The sequence below is a fragment of the Thermochaetoides thermophila genome (genome assembly GCF_000221225.1).
Source record: "Thermochaetoides thermophila DSM 1495 unplaced genomic scaffold scf7180000011823, whole genome shotgun sequence".
In the NCBI taxonomy this organism is placed as follows: Eukaryota; Fungi; Ascomycota; class Sordariomycetes; order Sordariales; family Chaetomiaceae; genus Thermochaetoides; species Thermochaetoides thermophila.
The window spans coordinates 312634-331210 of record NW_006383039.1 but is presented as its reverse complement, the minus strand read 5'-3'; the positions used below and the strand labels follow the sequence as shown (position 1 = coordinate 331210).

Sequence of the window (18577 nt, the reverse complement as noted above, 5' to 3'; positions counted from 1 at the left end):
CAACCGCTGCAAGTGATGATGCAGAAAAGAAGTTTATTCTGCGGCTCAAGGCCGGTTGTGCGGCTGCTTGGTCGGGGTTGAACGGACGTCGAAACAGATGGGGAGTGGGCGAAGTCGGAACGGCTTTCCCTTTGCCCTGTACTTCCTTATCTAGAGGGTCTGTTCATTCTCTTGACCGAGATTCAGAGCGAACAGGCCACTAGATCACGAGGATTTGTCTCGTTACGACCAATATGTGTTTGAAGATGGAGAAAACTTTGGTGCTGAGGCTCAGAAAGCATCGACGGACGTTGCTTGGATGCTTGGACGGGCGACATCACAACACCCACGGCATTGCTGGCTGTCACTGCATGTCCCAGTCACCTCTTCCGGGCATGGCGCTGCGTCATTCGTTAGAGCCGGATTGCAGGACCCACTGCTACCAGGCGCTCGCCCCGCAAATGGACCTCAGCGGGGTGGGGTCGCCTAATGGAGATTGGCGAAGTACGTTTATCGATACGGTAACTTTTTAGCTCAGTCCCCTTTCTGCTTGGCGCGAGAGCTCCCGACGGCGACCTGAGCTTGTGCTGAAGATCAGCTTCCGGCAGCCAACCCCGTTTGCCATTCAGTCGCTCTCATTCGATGCGACGACATCACATGGTTCGGCGTCTGGAGCCAGCCGACTGCGCCCCGCGGCTACGGTACACGACATAGTGCTGCACATTGTACCTACGTCAAGCAGCCGTCCGCTCACTTTTCGACTTTTAGTGCCGTGGTTTGCCAATCGCAGGCGTTGAACTGTCGGCGCCAGAGCCCTCCGCGTCAGGATTGTCGGTTTTTCTTTGTTTCCATGCGCAAAGCTACGACATAGAGTCCGTACCGAGCAACGCCTTTTGTGTCCTCTCCTTTGCCCCTCCATATAGCCGCCCTCTCACCAGCTTCTCCGTCTTTGCCCCTGAACAACAGAGAAGCAAGACACGCACCTTCACCGCCCATCTCAATTTCCCAACGGGCGGCCCCACGACGGGATGGGTCTTTGCTCTCCAAGACGTGGCTCCCTGGCGTTGTCATGGGCGTAACGGGGTCCATACAACCCGCCAAATTCTCGTTACTGCGCCCAGCCGTTGGGACAAGCCTCAGCCCTGAGCTTCCTCCCCTTCCCAGCGCAAGTGGTTACAGCTTTTGCAGGAGCTGCAGGTCGGCACTGTAGGGTCCGCCCGACCCCGGCCATGCTGCTGCGCTGCCAACCCGCTCGCCCGCCTGCCTTCCCGCCGTTAGTGTAGACCAGACGTGCACATCCGAACCACCTTTGGTCCCTTCTCGAACGTTTGTGGCACCGCAGCCCCAACGGGTTGTCCTGCAAACACCATGGCTCTCTGGCTCACCTACCCCTCCACCGCCTTGGACGACAGGGCGCACAGGGACGGGGAGCTGGCTCCCATGGGCGGACAACGGACAACAGCAGCCGCAGCAGCAGCCTCACACCACAATATAAACGCCAAGCCTGCCCCCTCCGACGCCGATCCCGACCCCGAAGACAACGGTTCTGCTCCTGCTCCTACGGCCATGGGGACTGGGAGCCTGCCTACTGTCCCTTCTACTCGTCGTCGTGTCGTCGTTCCTGATCCCGTTGCTTTAAAGTATGTCTGTGCCCTGACCACACGGGTCAGACCGGCTACTGACCTTCTCACCCCAGGTTCCTTGAGGTCGATCCCTCCGTGACAATCGCCCAGCGCAGACATGTCCTCCACGGCTACGAGCTCTACCTGGTTGAGCAGTGGGCCTGCTCGCGCCAGACCCCTACCGTCGTGATCGTGACTTACACCGGCGACCCGAAACATTCTGTGACTGTCGGCGTTCTAGAGGTACCAGCAGACGAGAAGGACTGGTCGGATAGGCTGAAGTTCTATTTCAGCTCGATCCAGCAATACCATGCGCGGCCCAAGGAGACAGACATGGGCGAAGTGATGGTGACCAACCTGAGCAGCTTCCCATCTGCCCTGACGGTTATTTCGGTACCCGAAGGCGACTTGCTCAAGTACCGAGAGGTGTTCATTGTCAATGAGAACCTGAAGCGCCTGGGTTGCGCCGGCCGGTCCGGGCTCACCCTCGCGGAGCCGTCTTCTGCCACGCAGGCTAAGTTCATGCAGATGTACAAGACTAGCGACAGGATACCTTTCTTCCAGGCCGTCTTGGAGCTCGTCAGGTTATGTCAGATTGCGCTCTTCCTCTTCGGCATGCTGCAAGAAGAATATACCGACGGCCTACTTTGTGATGTCACAGAACAGGCCATCAACGACTGGTGGACTGAGATCGGATCGGAATGCTTCAATGTCGAGCCGTCCGACGGCATTCTAGGTCCAATAACCGTCGCTGCCATCCTCGGCACGCTGATGGGCGCGAGGAACAGGCTCAGCTATTCTGGCGCTCCTGTATCCAAAGATGTCTTTGATATCGAGGCTACTAAGAAGGGTATCGGGTCCTTTCAGAAGTCACTGAAGCTTGAGAGGACACGCCGTCTTGATCGGCAGACTCTCCTCAAGCTGCGCCAGGTGACAGCTAAAGCGGCTGCTGGAGAGGCCGGCTGGGGCGTCCAGAAAGCCGTCAAGTCCACGGTCGCCGAGTTTGGCAAACGCGGCGAAATTGTAATCGGTATGGTGAGCGGCAAGGACAAGGCCAACATCGCCGACATCGAGACTCTGGACTTCTCCAAGTTTGTCAGTTTGGCATATGGCGAGCGGCCAAAATGGCTGTGGTACGGCAAGCCGAGGAGGACGGCCCTCGATCGTGATCATAGTATCCCTTCTATGCCGCCCTTTGGCAAGGAAGAGCTGGTTCTCCTTCAGCAGAGCGGCAAGAAGACGCATTCCACGGAGGATGAGTTGGAAGCGAAAGCTAGGGAAGATACGTTTGTGGGAAGCATATCCGCACAAGCCGGTTCTGTGCAGGTTGAGTCACCCGGCAGTGACAAGGATCCTTTACGAAAAAACGTATTCAAGAGCGTTGCGGGGAAGGTGAGCGATGCTCGGTCAGGGTTGGTGCGCATCCGAGATGCCGTGGGAGGGGGGCTTAGCAGGCATGTCAGCCGTCCATCGAAGGATGACATTTCTGACACCTTGCTGGGCGCGTTTTCGAACCACGGCATCGCCGCATTGGCTCACACGTCCGCGGCACTCTCTAGCCCAGTCGCCGTTGGCAAGGCCTTTCCCTGGAAACTTAAACCTGAGGATGTGCTCCCTCCCCTGAATGAAAAAGAAGCTGGTCGTTCGGCACCTCTAGTTACAGGGCCAACGGAGTCAGATATGGCCACGGCTGCGAAAGACGGCATTGCGCGTAGGCCATCCGTCTCTGAGCCTTCACTTACGGAAACAGCTAAAGAAGCACGTACTGCGTCGGCTCCGGGCTCTGTCACCGCTGAAAGCGACGGTCAAACGCCCGCTCAGACGACGACGACGACGACGACGACGACGACGACGACGACGACGACCAGCAGTGTTGACACCACGCTGCTAACCCTCAAGCGCCGACATACCTGTGACTGCCTTTCCTCGCTCTCGCGGCGCCCTGTCAGTGAAGCGCGATACCCTCGGCGCATGTCCTTCAGCGAGGCTGAGGAAGCGGTCCTTACTTGGGAAGAACTGATTACCTTGGCCGACGCGCCGACAGCTTCTATTTCACCAACCTTGCCCAACCCCCAAGCTGAACTCGCCCACCGTCTCTACACCCGCCTCTCAACTCTCCAATCCGACCTGGCCCCCTGGGTATCTACCCAACTTACCTCCGTCACTGGCCTCAACCAAACCCTTATCACGCAACAGACTGAACTTCAAAACCTCTACGCCTCTCTCCGCGAGAACTACACCTACACCCGGCAACAGATCGCCGACACTCTACTCGAAGAGCGTGCGCGCCTAGCCGACGCGGTTAAGGACGTGGAAGGCTTAGCAGCAAAGCTCGAGTACGAAATTGGTGTCCTAGCCTCGAGGGTCAACGAAGTCGAGGACGGGGTCGACCAGTTTGCGATGCAGGTGGAGGATGTGGAGGGACGATGTGAGGAGCTGAAGACGGCGCTGGAGACGGAGAGCTGGTTGCATTGGTTTGTCAGGACGCTGACGGGGATTGGGACGGGGCCTAATATCACGCGGGAGGGGGGGGGGTAATCACCAAGAAGGGGGGGAGGGGGGAAGGGGGTTTAAATCATCCAAGTGAAGACAAGGGCTGATGGGATTGATATTGGAGGATTAAATATGGATATTGCATTGCATGCATGCTTTTAGATGGCGTTGGGAGTAGATTATGGGGTTTTATGATGCATGCTGGGAGCATTGAAGAAGCGGGATCATGATGCTATCTGTCATGGGCTATTAATGGGTTACACTGAAAGATGGAATGCTCCATGATACCGGTAGCTTTTCTCTGCATGATACATACCGATACCAGTCAGCCAACGAGTCAGTAGTAGTGTCTTATGCAATGGATGAACATTCACGCATTCATCACATCACAATTCTATCCCAGTCCCGTTTTGCCCATCGAATTGCGTTTTGGGTATTGATCAGACAGTCCCCTATCCCATTCCCATCCGTTGTATGAGTAATATTGTTTTACACGCCATACGGCAGTTAGGTTCTCCAGATCCGAACCATTTCCCCTTTGCTCGCTCCCGAGAGAAAAACGCCCCGAGTCCAAACCCAAGCCATCAATCAGTACACGGTCATCTATCGATCCACATTGAACCCCAACTTCCTCTTCCCTGCCCCGTATTCGATGCTTTTTCCGTACAGATCCAGATAAAAGAAGCATTATCACACCCATTCAAGTCTTGGAGTCCTCCTCCTCTGCAGAGGCACGTCCACAAACAGGGTCCGGGCGAAGAAGGGAAACTCCCTCAAAAGAACGTCAGAACTTCATGTTGGTCCTACTTCCTCTTACATGCCACCGCCAAAGCCGCGCGCAGCACCTTCCTTCTGCAGCTGGTCCGAGATGATCTGATGAGCCTCAAAGAATTTGGCGGCGCACCGGTCCAGGCAAACAGCCTCGCCCTTGGACAGCTCGCCCTCGCGGTACGTCTTGTCGAGGCACTTGGCCGAGCAGACTTTGATCATCCTTCAGACATGATTAACCTTCGCCATTCTTCTAAGAAATTGAATTTAGGGAAGCGGAAGACATACCGAGAGTGCATCTCGGCAACGACCTTGAGCTCGTTCTCAATCGCCGCGATCTTCTCGGCCGAAGTGGGCTGGGGCCTGCCGAAGCCGAACATTTTGATGGGTTATAGTGTATTGGAGATTGACTTTTATTTTATCGAGGGCAGTGTAGAAAAATGGCGCTGAAGAAAATGCGCGATTCTTGAGGAGTTGACTCGTAAGTTGTCTTTGTTCAACACTCTCCAGCGTCGTTGTCAGCAGCCCCAGATTTTGGACCTGGACGTCTCTCGCTGGCAGCGGTTTTCCTGCGTGGGTCCAATGCCAAGACACGGCAAAACCTCGGTTGCCCCACAGCGGGTCTGGAGCCAAAGCTAATGGCTGGCTCTGATTGGAGGAAAGGAAGTAGAGAGCTGGATCGGCCCCACAAAAAGTTTTGAGATCTCGCGGCTTCATCGGCCGACCGCGTAAAACTCTCGCTTCACACGAACGGGAAGCCCAAATTTTCAGTGCGAAGAGAGGTGTGGGAGAAGTGTTTACAAACAGTCTTCTTGAAAGTGTAAGTAAACCTGTCATGAAAACTACGCTGAGAGCATTATGAGAACAACATGATGAATGGCACGATCAAAAGAACCGCTGCGATTGACTCGAGAGTTTCTCTACGAGTGTGATAAAGCATCTGCCCTTTTTCTGACCCCTCTCTATTCTGCCTGACCCTGAGCTATTGGTTGACACTTCCTGCCTATGCAAACATGGCTAACTCTACCAGACGATGCAATGAAGCCAGCCCCGTTCCTCCAGTTCCTGCGCCCGTACATCTGGAAGCCTCTGGGCAGGCCGAACCCGGCCTACCTGCGCTTCTTCCACCTCGCCCGGCAGCAGGAACTGGAGCAGGCCAATGCGCTCAAGTACCCACGCCTGAGGCATCGCGATCATGCGCCGCCCATGCGCATCCCGGATTTCCGGGAGAAGTTTGCTGACATCCAAGAGGGCGTTGTGGCTGAAGAGGAGGTCACGCTCCATGGCCGCGTTCAGTCGGTGCGCAGGGCTGGATCGAAGCTTATTTTCTTTGACTTGAGTGGCGAGTTTGAGCGCGTTCAGGGAATTTGTAACCTGAATAAGCTGATGGATGGCTCGACGGTGGAGGATATCAAGCAGCTGGCGAAGTTGCTTAGTAGGGGTGACATAATCTGTATGACCAACCCAGCTGCCTTCTCCCTTCTGTGATCATCTTGTTGACTTGTGCCCAGCCGTTACAGGAAAGGCTACCCGCACGCCAGCCGGCGAGCTTACTATCCAGGCCAGCTATCTGCCTCAGATCCTGACCCCAAGCATCATCCCTCTGCCCACTAAGCTGGTAGACGAGGAGGTGCGGATGACCAACAGGCATCTGGACATGCTGGTCAATCGCAAGACCACCGACGTCTTGCGCCTGCGCTCCTACATCATCAAGTACCTCCGGGACTTCTTCCACGAGCGCAACTTTCTCGAGTTCCAGACTCCCATCCTGGCCGCGACCTCAGGTGGCGCCAGCGCCCGCCCCTTCACTGTCACGGCCAACTCCGTCTCGCGTGACGTCTCTCTCCGGATCGCCCCTGAGCTCTGGCTCAAACGCCTCGTCGTAGGCGGCATAGAACGCGTTTTCGAGCTCGGCCCAGCCTTCCGCAACGAGGGCATCGACCAAACCCACAATCCCGAATTCACCATCTGCGAGTTCTACCACGCCTACGCGACCCTTCCCGACCTAATCTCCCTCACCGAATCTCTTATCCGCGGTGCAGCCGAGCACTGCCAATCTCTCATCTCCACCAAACTCACTTCTCTTCCCGACATCGACCTGACTGCCTTCCAGCAACCCTTCGCCCAAGCCGAGTTCATCCCAACCCTCGAACAAGCCCTCGGTTTCACCCTCCCGAACCTAACCTCCGAAACCGCCCTCCAAGACCTCCTTTCCCTCCTCCAATCCCACAACATCACCCTCCCCGAAACAACCAACACCTCCACCCTCGCCGAGCTCCTAGACGCCCTCGCAGCGCGGTACATCGAGCCCCTCTCCGCCACATCGCCGCTCTTCATCACCCACCAACCCGTCTGCATGTCCCCGCTCGCCAAGTCCTTCGTTTGTCCTAAGACAGGCCAAACCGTTTCCGCGCGCGCAGAGCTTTTCATGCATGGCAGGGAATTAGCCAACATGTATGAGGAGGAGAACGACCCCTTCGAGCAAAAGAGGAAGTTCATTCTGCAGGCGAAGGAACAGCTGGCGGAGAAACTGGCCGAGGAGCAAGCGAAGAACCAGCTGGTTGAACCCAGGCAGCTTGTTGTGGAGGGGACCACGGACGTGAAGGATGAGGATGTGGTTATTGACGAGAGCTATGTGCATGCGTTGGCGTCGGGGTTGCCGCCTACGGGCGGATGGGGATGCGGTGTGGAGAGGTTGGTGATGTTGTTTGCTGGGACGAGGAGGATTAGTGACTGTTTGAGTTTTGGGAATTTGCGGAATGTGGTTGGGTTGGGTCCTACGGCGAAGGCGGGTGTGCCGGTAAAGGAGGAGGGGGAGGAGGGAACGGCCGAGGAGGAGGGTGAGGAAAGCAAGGAGCGAGAGGAATGATGGTGGTGTGTATATGTAGTTATAGACCTGTCTCCATAGAGTGAGTGTATGTGTCACTAGATGATAGAGAGATACCCCATGTGCTTGGTTTGGCGAATATTACCTTTTCTCCTCTCAAGATGGGCATGGACCCGTAAGGCGTTTTGTGCACTGTGTATCAAGAAGTCCTCTCCCGAGAGTCTAGCGAAACAGCATCAGGGTTCATTTGATGAGGTCATGGCTAGAGGTCACCTAGTTACCGACTACAGCCCAAAACCCCCCCGACAAAGGATCATCCATTATCTGGGCAAGGAAGAACCCATCGATAACCCACATACCACTGCTTCTCTAATCCCTAAGCTACCACACCTGTTAATGAGGTCTAAACTTAGACCTAACGAACCTAAGACTTCATTATGCATCCCTCCCCAAGTACCTATGGCACGGACCATCCCAAGACGTCCTAGCCTAACCATTTTCTTCCTGCTCTGAAGATCTAATGCGGCCAAATCCGCGTAACCGAGGAAATTTGCGACGATACTCCGATGAGGGGAAGACGCCCCGTAAAGAAGAGCAAAAGAAAACAAACACACTTAGGAAAGGAAGAAAATGAAAAGAAGATTGAGTGAAGATCGCCCGTCCACGAGTATGGAGTCCCATACTGAAGAAAGAAAAGGAAAACCAGGAAGCGAAAAAAAAATATGGAAAAGAACACTGAGACCCCGTAACGCTCCATCAAGTAAAAGCCGTGGATCGATCGTGAAATCATCTCCATCAGCATGTATGTCCGTGAATAATCAATCGTATATCTCATGAAATGGTATCCGTCAACCGTCACCATGCTTAAACGCCTACCCAGATTTTTTTTTTTCGTTTTTGCTCCGTTTCCATTCCAGTCCGGTCTGCCAAAACAAGTCATCCGTCAACGCCAATTACGTTATGTCATGTGGGAAGTTTTCCCCAAGAAAGTGTTGTTGTTGTTGTTGTTGTTGTTGTTGTTGTTGCAGCAATGTATGACACCCCCAAAAGTAAACCAACTAGCTACAAAGCGTGTGCCTATCACTTAAGTTGAGCGCCTTACCCCGTTTGCAATTCGGTAATGCGATTGAGACGTCGTCGTCGGACGAGCAGAGGCGACTCTTACGTGAAAACCGGTGCAATATATGTCCAAGTGCGGCGCTCACATACGCTGGCCCCAGCTGATACCCATGAACGGGGCGCAGTCAAAGTTTAAATGATCCAGAGCCTTCTGGAAGCCTTCCGGATCACGATCCTTATGCGGCATTGGCTGGTCGTGATTGAACGGCAGCCGGCCAGGCGTGAACAAACCCCACATGTTATAAGAGACTTCCCTGTTCCACTCGGTTAGGATACTAAAGTCCGAGTGGTTCTGCTCGACCATCGCGAAACTGGCCATGCGCCTTCGCCAGGCTAGGTCATTTCTCGCCTGCTGTAGGAGTCGTAGCGCGGTGGGATGGTACCGATCGATGATGCGGTCACGCGCAGATTTGACCTTTTTGTATTGTTCCTCTTTGAACATGGCGAACCAGCGTTCGTCCGCCTCGTCGTCCCAGACCCAACGCCCCAAGAAGCATTCGAAATCCTCGGGGCCATAGTCGTCAGTAGGATTGTGCCGAGCTGGGTCGCTGAAGGGCATCACCGTGAACTGAGGGCCACCGTGGCGACAATCCCACCGGTAGTCAGGGCCGAACTCGAAGTGGTTGAAATGGAACGTCCAGCGCAGAAGCCCTTGAATCACAGCGTCCACCGGGCGTGGAGGCGGTGGGAAGTATTGCAGGCCCTTGTAGCGGTTCTTGTCAAAGTTGTAGAAATATGTCCATATGCAATCCATCTGTTTCACGTACTCCAGCGCCTTGTCTAAAGTGCCGCGATAAGTCAGAGCTTCCTGGAGCGTCGCGCGTGCTTGGTCAAGATCCCGCAGCCAGCGCGCCATCACCACACGCTGCCAATGCCTCAGGTGGCTGTCTTCAAAAACAAAGATCCACTCGCGCAGTAGGCATGACCAGCAGGCGTTCGTGATAAGGCCATACATGGTCTGCGGCCAAAGGAACTTGCAGGTTGGACAAGTCCAGAGCCGGCGCCACCAGCCTGATGTGTGCCTATAGATAGCAGGCAGGTGGTCAAGTACGGGCCTGGGAAGATGATCGTCGTAGTTGTCCCCAGCCAACGCGGGAAGAAGATCATCCATGAATTCAAACTCAACAGTTCTCTCGTTAAACTTTTGGTCCTTGAGCTTCAAGAGTCGAGTAACCCAGGCATCCCGAGCCTTCACAGCCCATAAGGGATCAGGTCCTGGGAGCCGACGAATGAAGCTGAAAAAAGCGGAACGATCACTGATGAGGTCCATGCCGACTCTGTTGGCCTGCTCCCAGTGACGCATGACCAAACCGAAAACTGCCTTGGGTGTGGCGATAAAGTTTTCGTGATGGGTAATGCCGTACGTTCCGCGGCGATCTTTTGTATCGGGGCCATGGAAGAAAAAGGGAAACCAGTCGAGCTTGACATAGGTCTTAGCGGTTCCCCTACGAGAGCCAGGCCGCGGAGGAAGAAGTCTCGGATGCCGCTCGACAACGTCCAAGAGATCCTGGAGCTTGGAGACATCCAGGAGAATACAACGGGTAATGGTCAGCGTCTCCAGTTGTGGCATGGTATTGATGATCATCTCGACTATTGGAGTGGTCAGGAAAGGCACCTGGTCGAGGATAACATGCTTGAAAATTTTCTGAGGAATCATGGTTATGGTGGCACCTGCATCAAGGTGTGTCAGCAACGACTCGGGAGTCACGAGTCTAAGACAAATCACTTACAAACCCTCATCATGTTCAAGAAGTCATCCATATATGGATGTTTGGGGACCGTGGTCTCTGGGGTGAACGGAGCAACAACCAGAGTGTCGACTAGATTCCTAATCTTGTTGGTTTTCTCGGCATTATCGCCCATTGTCCGCATTTCCTCCTGCTTCGCGAGAACTTCGGTACGGAAGTTGCCAAGACGAAAATCCCAGAGAGCCTGTATATGCTTCATCAGGACCATTCGCTCAACGTACGTTGTGGTATCAATGGTCGGGGTCATCACTTACCATCCGGCGAGAGACGAGAAAGGTGGCTCTCTTGCAAGAAAATGCAAGGGCTGTCAAATCAACAACACTGGGTCGAAGGTGATGGAGGATAATGTTTCCGATCTCTCCAATGCTGATCACATTGAGGAAAGCATTATCCTCATTCTCGGTCCAGATCGTGTTATCAGACTGTTGAGCATGTCAGCACAGTCCAACCAAAAGAGCTTGCTGTTACATTATCACAGGGAAATGTACAAGAATGAGGAGCTTCGGCTCGGTGGGGTTATTCAGGATCGCCTTGCGGGTTTCGAAGAGCTTCCCCTCGCCCCTGGCGCTGTATTTCAGCGCGGCATCGCAAAGCTCGCGGGGGGTGAGATCAGGAGTGATCCGGGGCAGCTCGGCACGCCGGCCTCTCTTCATTTCCTTGCGGAGATACTCCTCGACATCCTTGCCCTCGAGAGAAGGCCAAGGACGATTGTAGTTAAAGCTTGGGGTTTCCTTTGTGCCATTGTCCGGGTTCGGCTGAGCATTGTAGTTAGCAACAGAAACTTCTGGCGCTTTTGAAGAGGATAGGGAAACGCTTACATAGAAAGGATCCCATAGCCACGGCTTCACATGGACCGTACGTTGGTACCACGGGCGGGTATCGGAAACAGTAACGGCTCTCTGGAGAACGAATCAGCTCAGCAAAGACAGCATCGATGGAGCGAAGTAATGCTGCGAGTACTCACCTGAGGCCGAGAGCCCTTGTTTTTGTTGTGAAGGCGAGAGACTTTCTTCTGGGACCCCAAATTTTGGAGAGAATGTGCAGAGAAATCCTCACAGCCGTAAGTTTTGTTGTTCTTGCCCCCAGGACGGGGACCCTCCGCACTACCAGAGGGACAGCCAGCAGTGATTCGAGCACCGCCTTTGGGCCTATTATTCCGGAAATTTCCGCGAGATTTTTCCATTTTGCGGTTGTTTTGACTCAAATCTCGATGCCCTTGCTCAAGCTTCTTCCTTTCTCTTACCTTGCGCCAATAGCTGACCTTTTTCGGCAGCTCAACACAATCCACCACCTGGGGATCAGCCGGCGAATGCTGAGGCCTTTCCTCAGGACACTTGGTGCTCTTTTTCCTGGACTCTAGACTTTGCGATGTGCCCTCGGGCACTGGTTGAGGTCTCCACGATGCCTGTGAGCGCTGACTTCTGGGAGGGTCAACAGCTGCCAGAGCTTCGGGATGATGGGCCTTGGCGCCCTTGAGAGTCTGGGATTGCGACATTGCAACACAGCACAGAATGCAGGATGTACGTGAATGTGTGATAAAGAGTGTAAATGATACCCAGGCACTGCTTGGACACGACCAAACAAGCCGGCTGTGGAAAGAAACGGGGTTGTCGGAGAGTTGAAAGCGCCTTGGAATGTGCGACTAAACTGGGAGATCCTTGCGCCGATTGGAGAGATTCGCGTCTTGGAGAAACCCGCGGCTGAAGACGTCAAGGGGGCAGCACCTGCCGCAAGAAAAATGCAAAAAGTAATTTTATGATGAAATTCAACTCATATGAGAAAGGAGTGATCAAGTTAGTTCTTTCTAAGCTGATTTCACTGGTAATAATACTGATCAACCACGGTAGCTGACTAAGTGAGCGCCCGCAATCGTAGCGCCAAAATCGACGAAACGGCAGGGCTGTGAAAATCTTGAGAATCGAGAGCTGTTGGAAGAATTGGTGTTGTATGGGTGTAAAGAGATTTGCTGATACTCCACGGTGTTCTGAAAAATACCCCGAAATGAACATGTAGAAGAGTGTTATATAGCGAAGAGGACGAGGTGAGCGCGGATAGGTAAGTTATGTGGTGGGCAAGTGAGGGCGTAAAATGGAAAGCAGTCGACGAGGGTGTTTGTTAGAAAACGGGAAGATGGGCATCCTAGACAGGAAAATATCTACAAAGTGTCGTGCTACGGTTGGGATGTTAGTTGTTAGTTTTGAGGAAAGGAGGAGGGAAGTGGTGGGAGAGTAGAAGCAGCCAGAGATTTTTTGAGGGTGCGCTTGGGGAGTTCAAGAGACAAAACAGTGCGTGTGGTTAGAAGACAATCCTAAGCACTGGGAATCGACGTTGATGACGCTATTCACATCTATTCAACTTGCGAAGCAACATGGGACCATTAGTGGTTGCCTTAGAAGGTGGTCAGTCCTCGAGTATTGACCGTGCGGAGCACAGTAGCAACAACCAGATTGTTGAATAGGCCAAATACGCGTAGAGCATGGCGTCAATATCATTCTTTCGTTCTTCAAAACGTTTTTTTCGCTTCAGTTTGTAAATCCTCCTTCGCCAGTGAGCAGTGACCATACGTGTTGCCACATCCATATCTCCCCCCCCCCCCCTCCCAGACACCACTCCTATCAATCTGACCAGATGCATCTACCTTCGATTGATCTGGATAAACATACGCATATAAGCACTCATTAACAGACACTGAAACCACGGGCATGGTCGGGATGACCTGGTTAGTGGTTGGACAGGTCAATGCTCAAACATGGCAGGTCGACGAAATATCGGGGGGAAGGGGTGGCGCGTCTCGCATGCGGCTTAACCTTAACGTGTTTCGTGCCTGGAAGTAAGTTATCTTGCTATCTTGTCGGAAGACTCTGCGATCAATTTCTTCGAAATGACTGTACAACCCAAGCAAGCCTGTAGAAGAAAGATGGGACGTTCATTTTTAGATATACCATCCTGATTCTCCATTGATCTCAAGCCCACCAATTTTGCTAACTCAACTGCCACGGCGCACATTCTTTGACAACGGAACGTCAAGTCTCGAGTTTTGAGCACCTTGAAAGACGCATCGTTTCCGGTGAAACACTATTAGAACTCTGTTTTTTACAGCTGTGCAGACAACCACCGAAATTGCAATCACATGCCACGAAGCCTTGAGATGACACAAGATTCCACGTCAAGCATTTCACATGGTAAGAAAATCTCGAAGCAGTCTCCCCATCCAACGATCACAGGTACGCAGCCGCAAGGTTGAAGCCAATGACGACAGCCCGCCTTAAACTTACGGACCACATCCACTTCATTGGCGTTAGGCAGACAGCAATGACGACGCTGCCTGCAGACTGCATGGAGCACCTCTAGCAAGGTTGAACTCTCAAGCTACCTCGATGCAAAAAATCCAACTTCCAAAAGCCGATGTCATCGCACAGCTGGACGTGAAATTGGTAGAACCCCTGGAAGCCCGACGCTCAGCCTCAACTTCCAAGCCAAAGGCTCAAGAAGGCGACTCAACGAAAGGACCCGATTGAGCAGGCAGAGAGGAACGATAACGCTGCATGCAGACTGCTGCACTCGTGACGCAGCTTACATACTACCGGGGGAGTGGGGAACAGCAGGCGAGAAGATCAGTACTCAGGTAGTCCAGATGAACGTTTACAAAAACTTGATTGGTCGGTCAATTGGAGGAACCAGGAGTCGGGAGCTACAGTTCGGATGGTGAAGATGGGATGGTTAGGAGAGGACTAACAGCACCCGCAAAGATGGAAAAACAATTAAAGGGTTCAAATATGTAGCTCATGGAGCCATAAAAAAAACATGCCAAGTAGAAAACGAAACCATATCCATGGTACTCAGACATCGCCAAATCCATAATCTCAACCTTCACAACCCACAATCAGGCCCCCCCATCACATCGGCCCCCCTCCCCTTCCTCCGCACCCATCACCACAGCACATGTAACACCGACATCTCATCTTCGTAGGATGACTTCTTCGACTCGCGTGTCCATGCTCGTACGCAGTCCCACGACCTACCGACCAGCGATAGCACCAGACAAAACCATGACGCTACTTGCCACTCGGCAAGTAGCATCAACTGCGTAAGACACAATCCGAGCAAAAGCAGTGTAACCCTCCCCAACCCAGATCGACAGCCCGGACACCCAGTACGGAGTGTGTTGTTAGAATGGGGTTAGTGCGCAGCAATCTCTGGCTCGTGGACGGGGACTGCTTGGAAACCAAAGGAATCTGCCTCACTTCGGCAAGGAAGAGTAAGACACGCGCGTGTGTACTGTACATAGGCGTGTCATGCACGTGTGCAGATGTTTGTTTGCGTGCCTGCTTCGCATGGCCATTGGGCAGAATCGCCCAGCAGAGTGGGTGAGAAGACAACAAATACCCATTTCCAAACAACCTTAGCGTGTCTGATGCTGCAGGTCGGGCGGTCGGATGGGCTGTTCAGTCAGCTCAGCCAATCCGTCCAACGCGCCCGTCATCAGGTGGAGCGGCAAGAGGACTAAACAAGGGAGGAGGAGGGCTGCTTGATTTCAAGCCATTTCTATTTCGCTCCGTATCAACGAATCGAGCTAGCCATCTCCCTACCCGTCCATGGTTTCTGGGCGGGATGCCTTCTTAGCAACTGCAGATATGTTATGATAGTATGGAACTGAGGGGTAAAGTGTAGGTAGAGTGATGTCGGTCGTTGAATCTGGAAATCCTAGAGAACCCCAAGCGGGCTGATATTGAACCCCGAAATCGATGGCATAAATATACTTTGGTAGCTTCTTGCCTCTTGCATGCATGATCGGTCGGTACCGTGTCAAGAAATCAGGATTGCGAGAGAGCTAAAAGTACCTGGGCAAAAATGAGGGGTAGTTTTACATGGTGGCCTGAGAAACGCAACGGCTGCGACACATTGGACTACCATAGGAGGAGGGGCAAACCATGCTCTGAGAGCTATGTTGACAACAGTCTACCTCCTCCAAGTTCCTGAACCAAACCTCGTGCGAGCCACACATTCTGACAAGTTGGCTTTTCGGTTCCGGAACTAATCAAGATCGCATGTCGCCATCAGGCACAAGAAAAGTCGCCATCTTGAGCCTTCTCAAGCCGTCTGCTTCCGAGTCACCTGAACATCAAGAGAACGGGATAGGGGTGGAATGAGGAAGGGTGGTGGGCGAAGGATGGTAATCAGTGATACGTCACAGCGGGGGCACAATGAGAGACAGCCTTGACGAATGGATAACCAGCAGCGACAGCGGGACGGGAGGTCGGGTTTCCAGACGAAGCATATCCGCAGCATCCGCAGCAAGCGCAAGGTGTATGGCGTCGGATCCTCAGGTTGACATCATCGCCAGAGACAATGGAGGGAGTCCTTCGCGGTCACGTTTGGTCACCTGTTCAAAGCCCAAGCAGCAACACTCTCGACTCTGGTTGGATGGCTGTTGGTATCCTGGCTGCCCCACGCGAAGGAGCGTTGAAGATCTGGATCAAAGAAGACCATCGGGTGGCGCTAGCTTGAGTGGGATTAGCGTCGTGTAGCCCCGAAACCAGCTCTTGGCTTGCAGATTGAGCCGGGCATTTTCCGTCCATCACCTCCAAGCATTTTGCAATCCACAGACCTGAAAGCTTGTGATTCGCCCGTCTGCTTCTAATACTTGAGCGATGATGGCATCATCTTTGCAGTGGTGTATCGGCAAAGCTTACTTGGCTGCTCGGATACTGATCATCCTCATGATTGTGCTCAGAACTGTAGAAAAAAGCCTTGAAATAAAAGAAAAGCAATTGTGTGGTGTTGGTTGAGGGTTGCTCTTTTTACACTGCACGCTAGGGTCGGAGCAGAATCGGCTCCGGAGGGCAGGCCCCGCCAGGGTTGCACGCACTGCAACGCTAATGGCCAAACCGGTTGCTATCAAAGCTAAGGCTAGCGGTGAGAACCTCTTGGGAGCTGTGACAGTGCTGGGGTTGAGCCGCCAGATGAGTATACGTAGATACCGATTGGGAGCTGGTGAAAGCGAGGGAAGGGATGCATGGGAAACATGTTTGCGAAGACGAGAAACATCCCAACGTCGCTGACAATAAGCTGAAGACTGATTATAGAAAGATATCGAACCCGGACGCAAAGCTCGGCAGAGCCATCACCACCTGAGAACGAAAAGAAACGGGGTTGCGAACGATGTGGGAGACAAGATTCATGGCCAAGACGCAGAGGCAGAGGCGAGGCTCGTGGGAGGCACGGGACCCCGCCCGGCAACGCAGCGCACTGCGAGGAATTATGCGTCCTAGAAGAGTCGGTTACATTTTGGGGGAGTGTTAGTGCAAGAGATTCGTCAAGCTGGTGTTAAGGCCATGCGTTGGCCGCTTCAGGTGTCTCTGCTGGTTTTTTTGAGGAAGCGGATCTGATCGTTATCACTCCGTCGTTTCTGGGAGGTTGGGAAGTGTTTTTGAGTTGCTGGCGGTATCCCTTTAGACACAAAATTGTTCGATGCCAAACATTCAAACCTTCAGAAGCCAAACCCGGCAAGCCACTGGTGTTCGGCAAGCCGAATGCTGCGGTGGAGTTTGTGGACCGCTCGAACTCCCGGGCGGATTGCCAATCATCCCACTCCGCTGCCCTGCAGCATCCAGGGTACGATCAAGGGGCGGCCCCTGCACTCCGATCAGTCAGCTATCTGCACCGACATTTTGGCCTGTGTCAAGAATCTGTTCCTGCGTTGGTGCAAAACAGTATCCAGCAACGCTCTTCTGTGGCATAAAAACGGGATTTCTGTTAGAAGAGCTTTTCTCGAAGCTGGACGACTAAAGTTATCGGTCAATTAAGCTGAGCGTGGGTGGAGCCTGCGTCGGGTCTGCGATCTCACGCCAGGATGCCGATGTTAATTCCGCCAGCTGTCGACATCGCTGGGCCTAGGCTAGTCGAACGTGTAAAAGCTGGAGTTCATGGTGTAGTTGATGTAGGTAAAGGGCTTGTGAGAACTTGCCATCGGGAGACCAAGAGCCGATTATCGCGGTAGATTTTTTTTGGACCTTGTCGGTCCTAATGCTAAACATTGCAGGCAGCTATCGGTATCCTCATCACGATGTGTCAAGATCGAAGGTCGGAGCCGGACACTGTCACCGTCGCCGGCCTCATCCGAACCGATCTTTTGTCGATGAAAAAGGTCGGTGGAATTGGTGGAGCGTTTTAATTGATTACGCTCAAGTAACGTCGTGGGCCAAAATTTACAGGGGTGGTGCGGTGGATACGGAGGCTGGCGGTAAGCAGCAAAGCATACCCACCACAAATGTGACTTCTATCGTTCTCTGCCGTTGCGAGATTGCAGGATTGCTACGGTCATCTTTGCGAACGAGACCTCATGTTGGTAACGGTATGAATTGCCCCATCAAGAGCACATATAAGGGTAGTTTATTCCTTTCGTAATATCTTAACTGCCGCTGGTGACTCAGCTCAATTCTGGTCGCTTGTCTCCTGATGTTGCGGTCTGGGGATCCAGCGAGATGATGAAGACCCGGGGATGGTGTCGTCTCGATGGGGCCGCCCTGGGCGGGTTGATCGGCGCTCTGCAAGGTACTCCTGGACGCGAGTGACTTCACAAACAGGTCACCAGCAGACAGCAAGACAGGCGACAGATCGCAGCTGCAGGGGCAGCTGCATGACAATCAGCGGGTTTGGCAGCAACTGGAAACACACCGACAGCATCGCGATGCATCTGCCGGTACTTATGAGCAAGGTATCCGATACAAGGTCCACGAACGCTGGGCGATGTCATTGGTGGGCTGACAAAGAAACCCCCGGGCGGCTGTGGTGCACGGGCCACCAATTGGCCTGACGCTGTGTCCCCCCGCCGACTCCCAGTGGGTCCTGTCTCCTGGTGAGCTGCAGCGAGGCAGCTGCAAGCTGGAGCTGCCTGCTCGGTGGCTGCAGCAAAGACGCGTGCAGCGGCCAAGGGGGGAAAGCTTGATCCCTACCCAGAAACGGGCTGGAGCAATTTCGTATTCCCAAGCCAAATTGAGCAACAGGTCGGAAAGCTGGAA

General features: G+C 53.4%; 4 protein-coding genes across 4 annotated transcripts; 2 read left to right on the top strand and 2 right to left on the bottom strand.

Moving 5' to 3' along the window:
- Nucleotides 1–1347: 1347 nt before the first annotated feature.
- On the top strand, nt 1348–4139 carry CTHT_0073590 (uncharacterized protein; the record flags this gene model as incomplete). Its single annotated transcript, XM_006697552.1, has 2 exons — nt 1348–1619; nt 1676–4139. The coding sequence occupies 2 exons, from the start codon at nt 1348–1350 to the stop codon at nt 4137–4139; spliced, it is 2736 nt and encodes a 911-aa protein (XP_006697615.1).
- Nucleotides 4140–4907: 768 nt separating this feature from the next.
- Nucleotides 4908–5242, bottom strand: CTHT_0073580 (uncharacterized protein; the record flags this gene model as incomplete). The annotated part of the gene is made up of 2 exons (XM_006697551.1): nt 4908–5085; nt 5151–5242. The coding sequence occupies 2 exons, from the start codon at nt 5240–5242 to the stop codon at nt 4908–4910; spliced, it is 270 nt and encodes an 89-aa protein (XP_006697614.1).
- Nucleotides 5243–5900: 658 nt separating this feature from the next.
- Nucleotides 5901–7731, top strand: CTHT_0073570 (lysyl-tRNA synthetase-like protein; the record flags this gene model as incomplete). The annotated part of the gene is made up of 2 exons (XM_006697550.1): nt 5901–6315; nt 6374–7731. 2 exons carry the CDS (start codon nt 5901–5903, stop codon nt 7729–7731), a joined length of 1773 nt encoding a protein of 590 aa, XP_006697613.1.
- Nucleotides 7732–8890: 1159 nt separating this feature from the next.
- On the bottom strand, nt 8891–12051 carry CTHT_0073560 (uncharacterized protein; the record flags this gene model as incomplete). Its single annotated transcript, XM_006697549.1, has 6 exons — nt 8891–10479; nt 10539–10740; nt 10811–10978; nt 11045–11311; nt 11375–11455; nt 11521–12051. The coding sequence occupies 6 exons, from the start codon at nt 12049–12051 to the stop codon at nt 8891–8893; spliced, it is 2838 nt and encodes a 945-aa protein (XP_006697612.1).
- Between the last annotated feature and the right edge of the window lie 6526 nt (nt 12052–18577).